This window comes from Pongo pygmaeus, chromosome 9, assembly GCF_028885625.2.
Source record: "Pongo pygmaeus isolate AG05252 chromosome 9, NHGRI_mPonPyg2-v2.0_pri, whole genome shotgun sequence".
In the NCBI taxonomy this organism is placed as follows: Eukaryota; Metazoa; Chordata; class Mammalia; order Primates; family Hominidae; genus Pongo; species Pongo pygmaeus.
The window spans coordinates 78,762,070-78,781,065 of NC_072382.2; the positions used below are offsets into that span (position 1 = coordinate 78,762,070).

Sequence of the window (18,996 nt, forward strand, 5' to 3'; positions counted from 1 at the left end):
TGCAAATAAGAATGACAGAATGTCTTGGCAGAGCACACGCTCGTGCCTGTAGTCCCCATGCTTTGGAGGCTGAGGTGGGTGGATCACCTGAGGTCAGGAGTTCGAGACCAGCCCGGCCTACATGGTGAAACCCTGTCTCTACTAAAAATACAAAACTTAGCCAGGCATGGTGGCATGCTGAGGCAGGAGAATTGCTTGAACCCAGGAGGCAGAGATTGCAATGAGCCGAGATCACACCACTACACTCCAGCCTGGGAGAAAGAGCGAGACTCCATCTCAAAAAAAAAAAAAAAAAGAAAAAAAAAGAAAAGACAGATTATCTCACTAAAGAAAACTTTACCTATAAGAGAAAACAATTGGGCACAAATGCCAAGATAGTTAATTAAAGTTAATTTTAATTAGCTTACGTACATAAATAAGGCACTCTAAAAAAAATTCTTCTTAAAAGCATGTTAAATGCATACTTAACGTTTATATAGCATATATATACATGTATGTAACAACTTAATTCACAAAAACAAGAATTGTAAAATATGATATATTGCTATAATCTGTTCATTCAAGTAAGCTTTTAGAAAGCTATGAAATTAACATGGTAGTGCTTCAAATAGTACTTATATGTAAGTTACCAGAATTCTGATTGCTTAAAATTGAAAGTCACATATTTTCCCTATAAACGAATGCTGGGTCTTTTCAGCTGTTTCCCTCCTCAGTAAATGGAACTACTAACTACTCACTCTCCAAGCCAGAAGTCTGGAAATTAATACTATTCCTACTCAAAACACTTTGCATCAATCCATTAACTAAGTCCTTATCTATTCTACCTGCAACTTCTCTTTCTCAGATCTAGCCTTTTCTCTCACTCCCTATGGCCACTTCCCCAACTCTCCCACAATAGGAATGTAATATTATAACAACCTCCAGCTGGTTTCCCTATCACCACCCCAAACTGCCCACTGCCTTTCCAACACCCCAAAAGAATTGTTTCAGAAATGAGAATTTCAGGTCACCCCTGGTGAAGATCATATAAATCCATTCAGAGAAACTGGGGTGGGGCTCTTAAAAAAAAAAAAGTAAATAACAGAAACGGAATAATGAATTTTCCCTCATGGTGTCTTGGGAAAGATAAATGAAAAACTGAATTTTTAACTATACTCAGAGGATTCAAATAAAAATAAGCTTAGAAGAGGTTAATAACATATGCTTTTCATGCAGTTAAGACATGGTATAACCAAATAACCCAAAAAATGAGTTGAGTGATTACCCAAAGATTTTCCATCTCAGGCATCTCAGGCACTATTATAAAACCCAGCCTGGACTATGTAGCAACACCCATCTCTATAAAAAAAGATTTTTTTTTTTTAACTAGCCAAGTGTAGGGGCACAAGTAGTGCTAGCTACTTGGGAGGCTGAGGCAGGAAGATCACTTGAGTCCAGGAGTTCTATGTTGCAGTGAGCTATGACTGCACCACTGCACTGCAGTCTGGGCAACAGAGCAAGACCCTCTCTCTAAATAAAGAGAAAGAAAGAAAGGAAGAAAAGAAAGACCAAAGATGGGGAGGACCCAGAAGGAAACACCTGAGTCATTAAAAAAAAAAAAAATTAAACGAGTGAAAAAAGAAGGGAGGAGGGGGTGAGAATTCAGTAATGTATATCTTTACAAGCTATATCCAAAAGAAAAAAGAGTTATACCCTGAAAAATGTCTAGCAAACAAGGGATGAAGAGAAAATCTAAAAATATTTTGAAATATGTGACACATTCATTCAACTAACATTTGAGTATCTACTATATGCGAAATACTAGGCTAGAAATAGAGTGAATAAGAGAAAATGAATTCCTTACAGAATTTATTGTCAGTCACTGGCATGTTGCCTTTATTTAATGTGCTACATTTTTACTTTAAAGAAGGGAAAAATACATGCAAATCATTTATAACTCCCAATCTAATTTTCTCATATGGTCTTAAGTTCCTCAACCACAAACCTTATCAGAAACCTAATGTGTACAGTTAGGTTACAATTTCCCATACATGCCACATTTTCAGAAACTTCTATGCCTTTTCCCATGCTGTTCCCTGCCTCGAATGCTTTTCCAACATTTACTCAACCATTCAAATTTCCATAATGCCCACAGTGATGTTATGATTTCCCCTGGCCAAAATTAGGTACTTGCTCATTTATATTCCCAAAGCACCCTAGAATTACTCTAAACAGCAGTTATACTTTGTATTATAACTGCCTGCATAACTATATTCATGTAAACAAGATCAAGCAAACATGATACAAATATATGCTGTCTACAAGAAACAAAATTTAGAATCAAAGACACAAGGAGGTTAAAAGGATGGAAAGGAACACACCACGCAAAGTAAACAAAAGACAGCTGAAGTGGCTGTGCTAATACCAGACAAAACAGACTTTAATCTGAGCATATAGAGTTTAAGACAAAATTTGAAGTATTAGGACAAATAGGTAAGAACAGACATTCCTGATTACACATTAAAATCACTGATGCCAGGGCCTCAATCCCCAGAGATTCTGATTTCAATGGAGCATTGTTAAGGCCTAGGCATCAGTATTTTTCAGAGGGATTCAAGGGCTTCTAATGCACAGCCCATAGTTAATGACACATGATTATCATAAGGGCTGAAAAACACTGAACTACAAGGAAAAGACAATTGCTTTAATTAGGGTAAATGGAAGTCATGGCAGCACAGGAACACACCCTGGAGGCATTTGATAACACAATGCACAAAACTTTTATAGGTACAGGAGATGAAGTCTAATTTCCAAAATATTCAAGAAGAAAATTATTTCATTGAGCCAATCCCATTAAAAAATTTTTTTAAATAAAAAAATTAGGCTGGGTGCAGTGGCTCACATCTGTAATCCCAGCACTTTGGGAGGCCAAGGCAGGCAAATCACTTGAGGTCAGGAGTTCAAGACCAGCCTGGACAACATGGTGAAACCCTGTCTCTATTAAAAATACAAAAATTAGCTGGGCATGATGGTGCGTGCCTGTACTCCCAGCTATTGAGGAGGCTGAGGCAGGAGAATCACTTGAACCCAAGGTGGAGGTTGCAGTGAGCCGAGATCATGCCACTGCACTGCAGCCTGGGCAACAGAGAAAGACTCTGTCTAAACAAACAAAAAAACACAACAACAACAACAAGAAAATTATTTCAAAGTGTGAGGAAGACTAGGATTTTCCCAAGCAATGATGAAAAGCTGGTTAAGATTCATGTTCAAATATCAAGGCATTCAACTGTACCTATGACTTGTAGTTCTTTGGTTTCAATATATTTTAGTATCCCATTCAAATATTATACCTTTTAAAAATAATGTTCATGCTAATAAAATTAAAACTTTTAAAGTAAAAAGAGGTGAGTGGGGAAATATGCTACGTTATCTGACTCAGAAGCTTAAGTGTTCAGATCATTGCTTAGTGTTCAGACCACAACCATAGTACTGTGGATCACACTACAATCATTGTTAAGAGCATACCTGTGGGGACAAAACACTGGTTAAGAGTTGGGCTCTGAAGCCAGACTTACCCAGTTTTAAATTCCCACAGCATTACAAGTATCTTTTTATCAAAATTTTCTCCAACCCTTTAACACTGTGTGACTTCAGGCAAGTTACTTTACCTCTCTAAATAGTTTCCTTATCTATAAAATAAAAATAATGACACTATAAATAGAGTGGCTCTAAGGATTAAATAAGATAATCTTGGTAGATGACTTTATCATGGAGTCTGGCTCAACAGTAAGCTCTGATAATTACAACAGTACTACTACAGGCATTTAACCTATAAAATTATGGTAAAGCATGCATACTACAAAGCCCCTTATTTTTGCATTTTTGTAATCTATTTTTCTATGAAAGATAAGAATGGAGAAGATAATTAAGGTTTAAAGGGGAAGTCCAAAATACGGGAAAATAGGACACTAAAGGAGTGAGATATAGTTATCATGTTGAATACAACTAGGTAATAATAGAAGATAGGTTATAAAATGAAAAGGCCATGAGGCAAAAAGATAGCAAGGAGAAACCAGTTGATCACAGTCAAAATTCATAGGACAAAAAAACCTCTAAAATGAGGAATATTATGGAATGTCTGAATTCAGATGCCAGACCAAGTTAGTGCTGCTGTAGATGGTTTATTTATGGTTCTGATAAACTGGAGATTGGCAAGACTTTAATGGGAATATAAAGTAAGCTCCATTATACTTCTGATTAATCAAACTTTTCCAATAGTACCATCTTGCTATATCCCCAAACTCCAAATACCAAAAGCAAGTTAGAATGGATTATTTGGAATAACTCATTCTACCTAATTTTCTTTTCCTAAAACACTTTTAACATCTAAACATTGAAGAAATGGCAATTATATTTATTTGCAGAGCCAACTGTGAGGATGCTAAGGACAAAAGGAAAAGAGTGAGTATCAAATTCCCTGAGATATCTAGCATAACACATGCCTAAGCTTCATAACCAGTACTGCACTTTTACTGCAAAATACACTGATGACCAAGGCATTTAATCCCACTTACTAGTAAGCTATTATCTAGTACATTCTTTCCCAGTCCTGTGTCCTCTAAGTAACCTAAGTAAATCTTTTAAGTCCTACCTTTAATAACTACATCCTTTCCCATCTGAGTACACGGCATCACTATTCATCCAACCTTACCCTCACCTAATCAGTCCACTTGGATAAGACTTTGAGGCCAGTATAGCAGCAATGTTACAACTCTTACCCTTACTACCAATTACCATGTCACATGGCTCCCATTCTGGCATTGCCTGATGACAATTAGGCAGAGGTAGCCGTGGCTACTCTTGAATGAAAGAAATTTAGTTCAATGTAATGTCATCACCTTGTTAACAAAAAAGCTTTTAGACTCACCTAACCCAAGAGGAGTAATTAATACTAAAACAGTTGGATGTAAAATTAGATCAATATTGGGGAGACTACTGTCCACTAAGTTTCATTCACAGGACATTCTAGGCATTTAATTTGTATTATATTGGTTCTTTCTTATTTTTATTTTTTGCAGGGGAGAGGGGTGGAGTCTCCCTCTGTTGCCCAGACTGGAGTGCAATGGCATAACCATGGCTCACTGTAATCTCTGCCTCCTGGGTTCAAGCAATTGTCATGTGGCAGCCTCCTAGGTAGCTGAGATTACAGGTGTATCCCACCACATCCAACTAATTTGTATTTTTAACAGAGACCAGGTTTCACCATGTTGGCGAGGCTGGAAATTTGTATTATACTGGTTCTAAATGTATTTTCAAACACAGAGATCATCATCTGATAAGACTTCCATCTTCATACACTGGAATAAAGATCAGCAAATTTTTTTCTGTAAAGGGCTAGACAGATAATAAGTTCTTCAGGTTTTGGGTTTTTTTCTGAGACAGGGTCTTTCTGTTTCACCCAGGCTGGAGTGCAGTGGCATGATCAGCCTCAACCTCTGGGACTCAGACAATCCTCCGAAAGTGCTTGGATTGCAGGTATGAGCCACCATACCCAGCCCAATACTTTAGGTTTTGAAGTTGTATGTTCTCTGTGACAATCACTCAACTCTGCCACAGTTGTGTGAAAGCAGCTACAGACAACAGTATGTAAACAAATGAACATGGCTGTATACCAATAAAACCTTATTTACAAAGATAGAGGACAGGCTGTAGATTGCCCACCACTGTACTAAGCTATCACAGACTAGGCTTTAACTTCAAAGTTTTAGAGCAGAACATGGTCCTATAGTAAGTTGAGGAAAACTATTAATTTCACAAACATTTACTACATATTTGCTATTACCCACCAATTGCTGGTGATAAAATAAGAAACCCTGTCCTCAAAGAGTTTACCATCTCGTAGGCTACGCAGTAACTGCAAAAAGTGTTATGAGTACTGTGGCATAAAATCTACAAAGTGTACATGCAGGGTAAGGAGATTGAAGTGGTTAATTTAACTTGAGAGACAGAAAGAAGGAAATTTTCCACAGAGCATTTGATGCTTAAAGAGCAGACTAATGACGGGTACAGTGAGCACGCAAGGGAAGGAAGATGGGGATGGGATATTCGACTCAGTGGCAGGAGGATGAAGAAAAAGCATAAATTTAAAACAACCTTTCACATCTTCAGAGATGTGAAAGCAGTTCAGCGTGATTAAAACTAGCAATGAGAACAGAAAAGCAAAGTTGAATATAAAAGGGGATAAACAGACTCAATATAACTTGGTATCAAAGAAAGTGTCAGAGGCTAAGGTCTAGGATGCCTCCTTGGTTTCTGATCTGAGTGACTTGGGCAGATGATAGTAACATTCATTGTAAGAGGTCATTCAAGATTAAGAATAAATAAATAGGCTGAGCTTGGTGGCTCACGCCTGTAATCCCAGCACTTTGGGAGGCTGAGTCAGGTGGATTGCTTGAGCCCAGGAGTTTGAGACCAGCCTGGGCAACATAATGAAACCCTGTCTCTACTAAAAATACAAAAAAAATTTAGCTGGGTGTGGTGGCACATGCTTGTGGTCCCCAGCAATTTGAGACGCTGAAATGGGAGGATCGCCTGAGTCTGGGAGGTAGAGGTTGCAGTCAGCAGAGAACAAGCCACTGCACTCCAGCCTGGGTGACAGAGTGAGACCCTGTCTTTAAAAAAAAGAGTAAATAAATACAAGCAGAAATTCAATTTTCCTTTTATAAAGCCTTTTTAGAAATCTAGTTTTAAATAATTTTTTTGGTGATTATCAAAGAAATGCACAATTAACATAGGAAATGAAATGTGAAAAAATGTAAGAAAAACCAAAGGGAAAAAACTATATAATCCTACTATCCAGAAAATGATTAAGATAAACATGTACAAATACTGGAGAAAAAAGCTTAGAGTCTAAAAATAAATACAGACTCAACCTTCACTATGAAATCTTTCTGGGGGAACTCTTGCTTACATGAGCCATATATACATTATATACTTCATGTTGCTCTTCAAGCAATCCTTGTTCAACTATAGGAGGCTGAAGCCTGGTCTGTCTGCTGTCAAGTTTTGCCCTCATGCTCCTTTCTTAAAATCAGTTCGGGCTGGATGTGGTGGCTCACGCCTGTAATCCCAGCACTTTGGGAGGCCGGGGCGGGCAGATCACTTGAGGTCAGGAGTTTTTGAGACCAGCCTGGCCAACATGGCGAAACCCCATCTCTACTAAAAATGCAAAAAAATTAGCTGGGCGTGGTGGCGGGCACCTGTAATCCCAGCTACTCAGGAGGCTGAAGCAGGAGAATCGCTTGAATCCAGGAGGCAGAGGTTGCAGTGAGCTGGGATTGCACTACTACACTCTAGCCTGGGCGACAGAGGGAGACTCCATCTCAAAAAAAAAAAAAAAAAAAATCAGTCTGGTGTAGTTTCTGCTTGGTGTGCCCTCACAACTCATGTTCTTACACTGAAAAGATCACCTTAATTTTGGACAAACATTCTAAGCATAACTTTTAATTCTTGCTCTTTGTCCAGCCTCTAAACTGGTAAGATTAAATAAACACTGCAAATTCCTCACCACCTCATCCCTGCTTCTTCTGTTTATTAATAGAAAGGCACAAATTATGAAATAATTTGCTAAAATCAGAATATCTTACACAACTTACTTTGAGAGAAACCAAATTTATTTGATAAGTATTTTTAAATGAGTATTAAAACTTACTTAATTCTGAGCAAAACGTGAAAGTAGTCTAATGATCAATGGGATCAAGTCTGCCATTTATAATTTTTTTTTAACAACTGGTAATCAATTTATTAAAATAGTTGACTTAAGCATCTGCAATGGTGACTTTCACCTCAACTCCTGGCTCAAACTGATGGAAGCAATCTGCTTAACAATCTCAGAAGGACTGTGCAAGTCAATGAGTCGCTTGTGGATTCTCATCTGGAAAGGATCCCATGTCTTAGAACCTTCACCACAAGGAGTTTTTCTTGTAGTGATTCTCAAAGTCTTGGTAGGTATTCGAACTGGTCCTTTCACTTGGAGATTCTCTGCCTTTGCTCCTCTGATGAAGTCAGCACACACCTTTTCCAGGGATTTTATGTTGCGGCTCATTAGAGTAATTCAATTTCAGTGAATTGCCACCTCCGGCTCCACGCGTGTTTTTCCGGTAACCTTCAAAGCCATAGCTGCTGCATGGCTTCCTGACTGACTTGTTCCTCGGCGAGAGCGAACAGCAGTGAGTAAGGAGCAGGAGCCTGCGGATCAGCGATCCACAGCACCTACCACCGTGACTTCCTCAAAGAGTGGCCATTTATAATTTGTAAAAGGACACACACACACACACACACACACACACACAGATAATGGAGAATTAATACAACTTAACACATCCCTAAACTCAGGATAAAAATAAGAAGTGGCTGGGCAAAGTGGCTCATGCCTGTAATCCCAGCACTTTGAGAGGTCGAGGTGGCTGGATCACCTGAGGCCAGGAGTTCAAGACCAGCCTGACCAACATGGCAAAACCTATCCCTACTAAACACATAAAAATGAGCCAGGCATGGTGGTGCATGCCTGTAATCCCAGTTACTTGGGAGCATGAGGCAGGAGAATCACTTGAACCCAGGAGGCAGAGGTTGTAGTGAACCAGAATCGCGCCACTGCACTCCAGCCTGGGCGACAGAGCGAGACTGTCTCAAAAAAAAAAAAAAAAAAAAAAGTTTTGGCCACAAGTGGTGACTCATGCAAGTAACCCCAGCACTTTGGGAGGCCGAGGTGGGAGTATCACCTGAGGCCAGGAGTTCAAGACCAGCCTGGACAATATAGCAAGACCTCATTCTCTACCAAAAAAACTTTTAAAAATTAATTAGGCATGGTGGCATGCGCCTGTAGTTCCAACTACTCAGGAGGTTGGGGCAGGAGGATTTCTTGAGCCCAGGAATTCAAGGCCCTAACTCTGGGGGGGAAAAAAAAAGACAGAGTCTCGCTCTGTCACCCAGGCTGGAGTGCACTGGCACCACCTTGGCTCATTGCAACCTCTGCCTCCCAGGTTCAAGCGATTCTCCTGCCTCAGTCTCCCGAGTAGCTGGGATTACTGGCGCCTGTCACCAGGTCTGGCTAATTTTTGTATTTTTAGTACAGATGGGGTTTCACCATGTTCGCCAGGCTGGTCTCAAACTCCTGACCTCAGGTGATCCGCTGCCTGGGCCTCCCAAAGTGCTGGGATTACAGGCATGAGCCACCGTGCCCAGCCAAAAAAATACATTTTTATAAAGTAGGCATTCACCTCAGAAATCCTTTGATAATGTTTGAAGCAATACCAGTTTAATACTGTTTAAGTCCGTTTCCTCTATTATTGTGGTTCAATCGTTTAGTGACTTGGAAACCCCCAAAATATGGGTTTTTTTGAATTTCAGTGCCTCCCTTCTTCCTAACACACTGGTGCAAACCTCATACGGAGCACACTGAGCTAGCAGGCACTGCAGTTCATGGCATACAAGTGAAAGAAAGCGTAAAATGGAAGAAGCAGTCCCTTCAAATGGCTAAAGGTGGTGCAACTTCAGACATGAGGATCAGGAAATGGAAGTAAAGGGGAAGTGGAAGAGAAAGGAGAGAATGCCTGCTGTTCTCTCTAGTTTAGGCATCAATGTGCCTGGAGGCACTGCTTGTGCCCAACTGTACAAGAGGGAGCAAAAATGTTTAAAAGTTAGCTAATGTAAACCTAACTTACAGATATGACCATATAAAGCTAAACAAATTATAAATCAAAGCCTGCTAGAATATATGTAATTACAAAGTGTACATTATACTTGCCCATATAATTAAATGTTTTTAAAAGAAAATAGAAAATACCCTAATACCTTTTGTGAGATCTACTCTACAATAAAAACAGAAAACAAACAAAAAAAACCAAGCATAATATATTAAGACTATATCCATCAGGTAGAGAAAATTTTATTAAATCTAACGACACACATAACTGTCTTCCTTGAATACATGATTCAGTTTAACATGTACTTTAGGCCTGAATTATTCTTTTTCATATTGCATGTGGTCATACATCTCACCATAAAATTGTAAGATAATTTTAGTTTACAACTGTAGACTAGAATGCACAGACTATTGCTCCACTTGATAAAATCTGAGAGGAAAAAAATAAGTCTTTGAATGATGTCATTAGTTTCAAGCTCAGTTTAGCTATTTCTTACTAGATTAGAAATTTCTTTTAAAAGGCTCATGTTTAATTAAAAAAAAAAAAAATCCCCACTATTTACTGTAGCTACATCTGTACATAGCAGATGCTCAATACACATATTAAGTGAATGAACTCACTAATAAATGCTTACTTACCTTCTTACCAGTGAGGTCTGTTTAAGAACTTAACAAAACATCAAATTTAAGGCAAACTTTTTAATCATTAAAATACTAAAAAGTAAGCCAGTTTGCATTAAAAGGCCCATGTTAGCCAGACAAGTCCCTCTGTCTCCATTACCTCCTAGTTCCTAGGACAATGCCAACAACCTCCCTCCAAACCTCCGTAACTTTACGACATATCAAAAATAGTGGAGATGAAATCTATTTCTCTTTTTATCTAATAAGTGCCCTAAAGAATATTTACTTTTCAAAGGCAGAAGAGACACAACTAAAAAGTTTCAACCTAACCAGGCTCTGGCCCCAGCAATACTACTATTAATGTATGTATGCCCTATCAGTGTCTACCACTGTAAACTCATGCAACCTCTAGTACATGCACCTGGTAAAATCTTTTGTTTAAATCAACACATGTGGCCCCAGTTACAGTAATCACCCTTCCACTTTATCAAATGCACCTAAAAATATATTGTCACACACAGATCAGTTACAGTACCAGTAAGAGAAACCATAGTAAGTTATAGTTACAATTCCAGTTAAAAAGGCATTTTTTTAACTTTGATATTTTGACTTTGAGTTGAAATTCAAATCATTAAAATTAAATGCAAAAATGAAACAAAAAACTAATGGCTCAACTTCCTTAATATCATACAACTAATTCAGCCAACCATAGTATAAACTATGAGAATCTTAACACATTATCTGTATTTACCTTAATAAACTTATTAGATATACATAACATCTCAACCAATATCCAGACTGTTTTTAAAGAATACAGTAGTATAGTTTCCTCTTGAAAAGAAATATTCTCTGCAGGAGAGAAAAGATACTTAGGAGCCTTGGGTGTCAGGGATCTCACAAAGTCAATGTCGACCTTATCCATAACCACCATCATCTACCTCCAGTTAGGAGAAACCTGGGGAAGTCCACACAAAGCACAGAATTGGGAGGACTAAAGTAGACCGCAGGGAGAGGAGGATAAAACACCACCTTCATTTGGCACATCCTTTTATAACTAGTATCAACTATAAATCTAAATTTTTTGTTGACAATTTCAGCATATATGTGGGCTTTTCAAATAAGAACTTGACTAACACCAACAGTTAGCTGTATACACTTGAAATCTCTCTCTGTAGCTTGATTTTCCTCCTGAAAAATAAAGGCAATGACACAATAGTCCGTTCTTTCTGGCCCCAAAATTCAATGATAGTTTCTAGAGCAAAGGTTCTCAAACGTTCTAGGTTCACGGCACTCTCAGTATCTCAGTAGTTTTCTCACAGCAGCCCTAGGCCAGAAATAATAACACTTCCACTTATTAAGTAGTCAGTAGCCATGTGAAAAAACAACTTAGCTAAATTTCAACAAATAATGTTTTTACTTCATTCTTAACCATAATTACTTGTGAAATGTGTATTACTGCACAACTTTTCAAACCTTGGAATCAGAGTGGACCCTGCTATCCTCTTTGCTGCTGCATACTGACTTTTTTGTGCATTTTACCACAGCAACCGCTAAAAAACCAGCTTCACAAAGACATATCATCTATAGAAATGTAGCACAATCTTGAAACCATGAACTATGTCAAGGCAGTAGTTCATCTGGCAACCAGCAAATTTCGGCTACCACTGTATCCTACTTGAAAATTTAAACTATCAGATGGAGTTGGCAACAATGCTCTAGGGTGCCTTGATGCAGTTTGGAAACCATGATCCTATGGCAAGGTATATAATTTTGTGGCTTTGGACTCAGACTTGGGTTGGAAATCATATTCTACCATTAACTATAGAATCTTAAGCACCGTAATCTATTGAGCCTCAGTTTCTATGCCTGCCAAATAGGAATAATACTATCAACTTCAGAGAACAGTTGCAAGGAACTAAATCCATGTCTTTAAACTCTTGTACACCACAACTCTTTCCCAAAAAGACTCAGTTCAAATCTTGTTGGCTGAGCCACTATCATTTTATCAGCTATTTGAAACAGGCTGAAAGTTTGTAATAGCTGATAAAACGATAGAGGTTCACCCAACCAGCCAACTTTGATGATGATATCATGGTTCATCATCAAAGTTCTGAAAATCTTTTCCCTGCACAGTAACAGCATTTCACCTGCAGAGACTTCTCATTTGCCAAGTGTTCTGAACTGTGTAACATTAATTAATAATTATTCTAAGATCACCTTATGACAGGATCTATTATTATCAGTCCCCTTAGCAACTCTATACCAACGGTAATGCAGTGGCTGAAATAAATGATCCTTCTTAGCCCAAGTTACCTGTCATTTTTACTTACTTAGTGAACCACTATTCAATTAAACTGACTCTAATATTGTATTCCTGTGATATTAATATAAACTAAATGCACTGGTCAAAATACTTAAAAGAAATGTAGATTCAAGCAATCTCATATACTACCCAAAATACCACGCCATCCCAGAAAACCTATGCATTTCAACCTGGACAAAGAAATTACCAAAACAATTTGCTAGCCATCCTTTCCCCAAATGCCCACAGTTCGTTCTCTGAGAGATACATTACTATCACTTCCCAAGGCATCCTAAAAGCAACTTACTAAGGCATCCTACTTCACAATGACTACTTTCTTAAAAATTAAAAAACGGGCCAGGCTTGGTGGCTCACGCCTGTAAAGCACTTTGGGAGGCCAAGGTGTGTGGATCACGAGGTCAGGAGTTCGAGATCAGCCTGGCAAACATGGTGAAACCCCGTCTCTACTAAAAATACAAAAATTAGCCGGGCGCGGTGGTGCACACCTGTAATCCCAGCTACTCGGGAGGCTGGGGCAGGAGAATCGCTTGAACCTGGGAGGCGGAGGTAGCAGTGAGCCCAGATCCTGCCACTGCATTCCTGCCTGGGCAACAAAGTGAGATTCCGTCTCAAAAACAAATAAAAATAAAAACATAAAAAAGAATGTAAATACAATTTGATAATGAAATTACTACAATGGGAGCTTAATTTTTAAACAAATTCTGTGAGAAGCCTTTATATAATGTAATTAGTCACCCTCCTATTTTGTACTATTTTTTAAATTAGCCTTTTGTAAGCCAGTTTGTTACAGGTAGAGGGGATGTGGACAGGTAAGAAGACATTAGTAGGCTTGTATTATAACTGCTGTATTAATTTGAGTCTTCGGTAGCCATAACATCATACAGATTCTTTATAGGTAATATTCTGAAGAACTTCATACTTGGCGCTTCCTAGCAATGCAAATAAATTCAGTTAACAGAAACTTCTTCATTTACATAGAGAATAGAAGAGCGACCCTGCTTTCTTGGAAAGGAAACAGCTATCTGTCTTGTACAATACCCAGTCCACTTTGGCCAGCTAATATGGACAAAAAAAGAGACCTATTTGGAAAACGTTTCTTCTCCAGCCAAGGGCTGTTTCCAGATAAAGGCAATGCTCAGAGTATAACAAAAAAGCCTTCTCTGAGGAAAGAAAAGTGCCAGAAAAGGAGAGGCAGGGATCGGGAATAAATGGGGGTGAGTATAAGCACTCAGTGTGAAGGCTGGAGGCAGCAGGCGCAGCGCTGAGATGCTCCAGCAAAAGAACCAGCAGCAGCAGCAGGAAGTTTCAATGGGGCCGGGCAGAGCATGCGCCCTGCACCCGCGCGGTGGCCTTATGTGGAAGGAGCACCACTTGCGAACACCAATAATAGACCAGCGGCACCAGAGAGAGAAACATGAGCAACAAGCACCTTCTTCAACTGTTTCCCCCTCCGTCAGAGCCCCTCCTCCAGCCTACATACTAACCACCCCACCCTACCGTGCAAATGGGAGGGAGACGACTTCTTCGCCTGAGCCCGGCTGCCAAGATGAAGGGGGAAGGGATTGGAAAAGTGGGGAGATGCTCGTCTATTATTTTGGGGGAGGTGGGGAGAGGAAGGAGAACTATGGAGGAGGAATTAACCCTCTCCTCTCCAAAGTGGAGCTGAACCGACTTCGCCCCCCTACCAAGAATGGAGAAGAACCCCCTCCCGTGGGGGAGGAGCAGACAGACCTCCCCACTCCAAGGAAGGAGTTTTAGGGGTTAAAGCAGCCCTCGAGGGGAAGGGAAAAGGGACAAATCTCTCGGGGGAGTTCCCAACAGAGGGAGGGAGAGTTGAGTGTCCGCTGGCCCCCGCCCACCCAGGTGAAGGGAGATAAGGAGGTGTCCGGAGCAGCCGAGCCCAGCCTTGCCCGAGATGGTCGGGAAGACTGGTGGGAGGAGGGGAGGGAGTAAGGGTGGGGAGGAGGAGAAAAGCGCAAAGCTGGCCGGAACCTGCGCTCCCCTTCCCCCGCCGCCAAGGGGGAGACGGGGTGGGGGGCCGCCCTCCGCCGCGGAGAAGCAGTCCCCGGGGCTGTCGACCGGCACAATGACCCCTCCCCGCCTCCAGCCCACACCTAGCCCGCAACTCCTCCACCTCAGCTCCCCGCCCGGCCGAGTGGCCCTAGGGGGCCTCCGCCCCGCCTCCCCACTACCTAAGACCCCGGGGGCTGGGCGGAGAAGACCAGCCAGGCGGAGTTGCGTCCCAGAGGGAGGACAGATCCGCGGAGGCCCGAGCCGCGAAGAACTGGGGCGCTTGTGAAGAGCGGAGAGCAGGAGCGCGCTAGGGCCGCTTCCCGCCGGGCGTTCGGGCCCCTCGCTTACCTTCTCCGTTGCCGACGTCCGGCGGCGGCGCCTGCAGCACCCGCTCCAGCTCAGGGAACGGCAACTCAGGCAGGTCTAGCAGCGGCCCGTAGCGCTCCAAGAAGGAGCAGACTACGGCGAAGTTGGGGCACGAACCCGGGCAGCCCGGAGGAGCCATCACCGCCGCCGCTGCCGCCGCCGTCGCCATTTTGAACTGGAGGATGGAGGAGGAGGCGATGGGGGGGCGGGGGAAGTTGGGGTGCCGAGGGATGGCAGGGCAGCCTTACGGACGACAGGAGGCGCTCTCAAGTGGGCTCCTCTGCGGATCCCAGCGTCTCAGGGACGGCTCCGCGATCCCACAATACATCGGCGGCCCGGAGCAGTCGAGAACCGAGTCAGACGGGAGACAGAGAGGCCCTCTGCGCCTTTCACTTTCCGCCCTCTTTCCGCCCCCTTCTCTCCTCCCCTTCGGGCTTGCCACTGCCTCGTGTGACAGGGGGAATGAAAACAAGGGAAGCGGGGCGGGGAGGCGGGCTGGAAGCGGGAGGGGCGGGACTTCTCGAGAACAATGGCCAATGGACGCAGAGGGGGCGGGGCCTCGGGCGCTGTTTAACTGCAGGGCGTATTCCCGGAGGGCAGTTGGGGAGCGCAGATCCCGGAGCAGCGCTGGGAGCGTAAGTGCGGGGAGAGCACTGCGGCGTTTGGGAACGCAACTTTGAGGAGACAGTGCGGTGGGTGAGTTTTCGGGGGATCCTGAAACTGGGCCACGAGATGGTGGAGAGGTTGAGGAGAATTAATAAACAGAAAAAGGGAATAGGGCGGGGGAAAGCACAGTTGTGGGAGAAGGTTGAGAAGGGGAAAGGTAGAGAGGTGCCCTTAATTAGGGGCTGAGCTGGGACCTCTGTAAGACGTCTCTGTGGAAGTTTGCCGACGGGGTATTGTTCTCTGCTGGGGTACAGGAATCGCAGCTTTGCTGGAAAAGCAGGATCTGAGAGAACGGAACTCTGGGGGAATCGTCGGAGTGAGGAGTTGGGGCCCTGCTGGGAGAAGAGGATCTGAGGAGACCAGGCTCTGCTAGGGGGCCATGGTGTGAGGGGAAGGGGTTCTGTTCAGGGACCAGAATCGAAGTGTGGGCTGGGACTCCATTGAGAGGCCGAACATGACAGGAGACGGTGGAGCAGCGAAAAGTTTGTTAGAAGACAGGGTTCCACTTCGGGGCGGGGTGGGGGGCAGTGAACATTCCCACAAAGAACGCCAGAGAGAAACTACCAATAATGTAAAATAGAATGTACAGCCTGAGAAGCAGTACACGTTATGCTTAGAAGCCTGAGCTTTGGATTCAGCCAGGCTTGAGTCTACTTGGGTCTACTTCATGACACTGTGGAGGTTTCCTTATTTCTTTGAACTCCTTAGAGTGGGGTGATAGTAGTACCTATATCATACGGTATTACTAGATAAATCACAGTAAAGTGATTAGCACAGTGCCTTAGCACATAGTGAGTACTTTAAAAATATTAGTTATCAAAAAGGGAGTTCCTATAATTTAGACTGAATTCCGCTATATTTATTTAGTCTACAATTTATTACTTTGAGAATTTTCTGAGTGCATTTAAAACTTACGTAGTACCTAATTCCTAAAAAGAATTTGGCCGGGCGCGGTGGCTCATGCCTGTAATCCCAACACTTTGGGAAACCGAGGTGGGTGCATCACCTGAGCTCTGCAGTTCCAGACCAGCCTGGGCAACATGGTGAAACCCCGTTTCTAGTAAAAATACGAAAATTAGCTGGGAATCCTTGGGAGGCCGATGCAGGAGAATCCGGGATTCTCCTTGAACCCGGGAGGCGAAGGTTGCAGTGAGCCGAGGTCGCGCCACTGCACTCCAGCCTGGGCGAGAGAGCAAGACACCCCCCCCAAAAAAAAAAGAATTTGAAGCAAGGTACAACACAAACCATGTAAAAAAGAGAAATCTGTAATTATCGAAAGATAAGAAATAGATGGGCAAATAATTATATGAGTAACAGGGAAAATGGTCACACAAACAGCGAATTTTTTTCTTCATTTCCAGGTTTTAAAAAGGGGAAAAACCATAAGGGTGTGTATTATTCCCATTATTTAAAGAAAGAATACTCAATTTATCAAGAGAAAAATTCTATATTGTAAGAAGAATTTATTGCCTTGAATAGTGATTCATAGTCTTGAGTAGTATACAAACCGTTTTTAAAGGAAAAAAAGTTGTTTTGAAACTTGGCAAATACTTTTGAAAATTTCACTGTAAGAAATACTGATGTAAGAAATGAAAGTCTAAAGAACACTGTAAATGTACTTAATGCCACTGAAGTATACACTTAAAGTGGTTAAAATGGCATATTTTATGTTATATGTATTTTACGATAATAAAACAGTTCTTAAGAAATTAAAATCCACCGGGCGCTGTGGCTCACGCCTGTAATCCCAGCACTTTGGGAGGCCGAGACTGGCGGATCACGAGGTCAGGAGATCGAGACCATCCTGGCTAACGCGGTGAAACCCCGTCTCTACTAAAAATACAAAAAATTAGCTGGGCGTGGTGGCGGCGGGCCCCTGTGGTCCCAGCTACTCAGGAGGCTGAGGCAGGAGAATAGCATGGACCCGGGAGGCGGAGCTTGCAGTGAGCCAAGGTTGTGCCACTGCACTCCAGCCTGGGCCACAGAACAAGACTCCGTCTCAAAAAAAAAAAAAAAAAAAAAAAAAATTAAAATCCTACTTCAGGAAAATATCTTTATGGTTATGAATTATCACTGCCAAAGAAGTTTTAATTTAATGAGTGGGAAAATATTGTTTTTAAGCAGTTACTGAAATGAAACACAAAACCAAACTAAAACATTTTTATAGAATTCCCAAACTGGCAAGTATATATCTCTTGACCCTGGGGATCTGAAGACTCCAGTTTAAGAATAATCTGGGTGAGGTGGGGTGGCTCATGCCTGTAATCCAAGCACTCTGGGAGGCCGAGCAGGAGGACCCCTTGAGCCAAGGAGTTCGAGACCAGCCTGGGCAAGGTAGTGAGACTTCATCTGTAATCCCATGTAGTTGCCACTGCACTCCAGCCTGGGCGACAGAACTACACCCTGTCTCAAAAAAAAAAAAAAAAAAAAAAGGAATAATTCCACCCAGAATACAGTTTTAACAACAGTTTTGTGGAAACATACAAAGACTTTCATATGCTGGTTACTTAACTGACCTTAAATAAAAGCCAGGTACAGGATATTTTAAAATAAAATTGTATCTTTGTGAAGGAATTTCTATGGAAAGAACCTTCAAACCTAAAAGGAAGATTTATTATGTGAACCTTGCCTGTACTTTCTATCTTTGCTTCTAGCTTTTGCAGCACTTCACTTCCCACATTCCAGTGAGGTTGTGAAATAACATTCTAAAAAAGAAATAAAGCTTTATTACTATAGTTTTCTTTTCTCACTGCTCACACTGTTAGTCAAACAGAGACTGATAAATAAAGGTTAGAGTTTCTGCCTTTTCTAATCTAGATCGGCACGGAAACAGAGTCCTTTGGCATCAGAAAGTTATATCCACCCAAAGATAAGAAGTGTTTTGCTACAAAGCAAGGTTTAAGTCATGCCTTCCTTCACTAAAGTCTGTTCTTGAAAATAAATGACACACACCCATAATGCTATCATCACTTCTTGCTTTCCTGGGCTAAAAGAAATTGTGGAATACAGAGCTTAACGACAATTTATGTAGTTATATAAGTGAGTTATATTTATCAGACTGGAATGTAAAGGTGCAAAAAAGAGTAGCTATTTTTAAAACCTGTATTTGATTTATTGCTACTGCCATGAAGAGGCCTTTAAATAAACATTAAGTTACACTTGGTTCAACTTTGTTTATGAATAAGAAATTTCTTAAGATATTTCAAATTTCATGTCCTATTAGGGGGAAATATTTTGCTCAATTAGAATTAATGGCTAATTTATTAAAAATACCAAAAAGTCAAAAACAACCCAAATATTCATCAACAGAAAAATATAAATTGTG

The 18,996-nt window shown here is 41.5% G+C and overlaps 2 protein-coding genes and 1 pseudogene across 8 annotated transcripts in view; 1 reads left to right on the plus strand and 2 right to left on the minus strand.

The window, feature by feature from the left end:
* The window catches only part of RSF1 (remodeling and spacing factor 1), a 159,100-nt gene extending 143,530 nt beyond the window's left edge, over window positions 1–15,570 (minus strand). For both annotated transcript variants that reach the window (XM_054437840.2, XM_054437839.2), the window contains exon 1: window positions 14,988–15,570. In XM_054437840.2, coding sequence (XP_054293815.1) covers window positions 14,988–15,174 — 187 coding nt within the window. In that variant the 5' untranslated portion in view covers window positions 15,175–15,570. The remainder of the gene's footprint in view (window positions 1–14,987) is intronic.
* Window positions 7,546–8,418, minus strand: LOC129007250 (small ribosomal subunit protein uS10-like; annotated as a pseudogene).
* A 9-nt stretch (window positions 15,571–15,579) lies between the features above and the next one.
* The window catches only part of AAMDC (adipogenesis associated Mth938 domain containing), a 69,379-nt gene continuing 65,962 nt past the window's right edge, over window positions 15,580–18,996 (plus strand). For 3 of the 6 annotated variants that reach the window (XM_054437847.2, XM_054437848.2, XM_054437850.2), the window contains exon 1: window positions 15,586–15,701. The gene's annotated coding sequence lies outside the window, so the exon portion shown is untranslated. Of the gene's footprint in view, window positions 15,702–18,996 lie in introns of all 6 variants that reach the window. The other 3 variants (XM_063672103.1, XM_063672104.1, XM_054437851.2) reach the window with 2 other exon arrangements.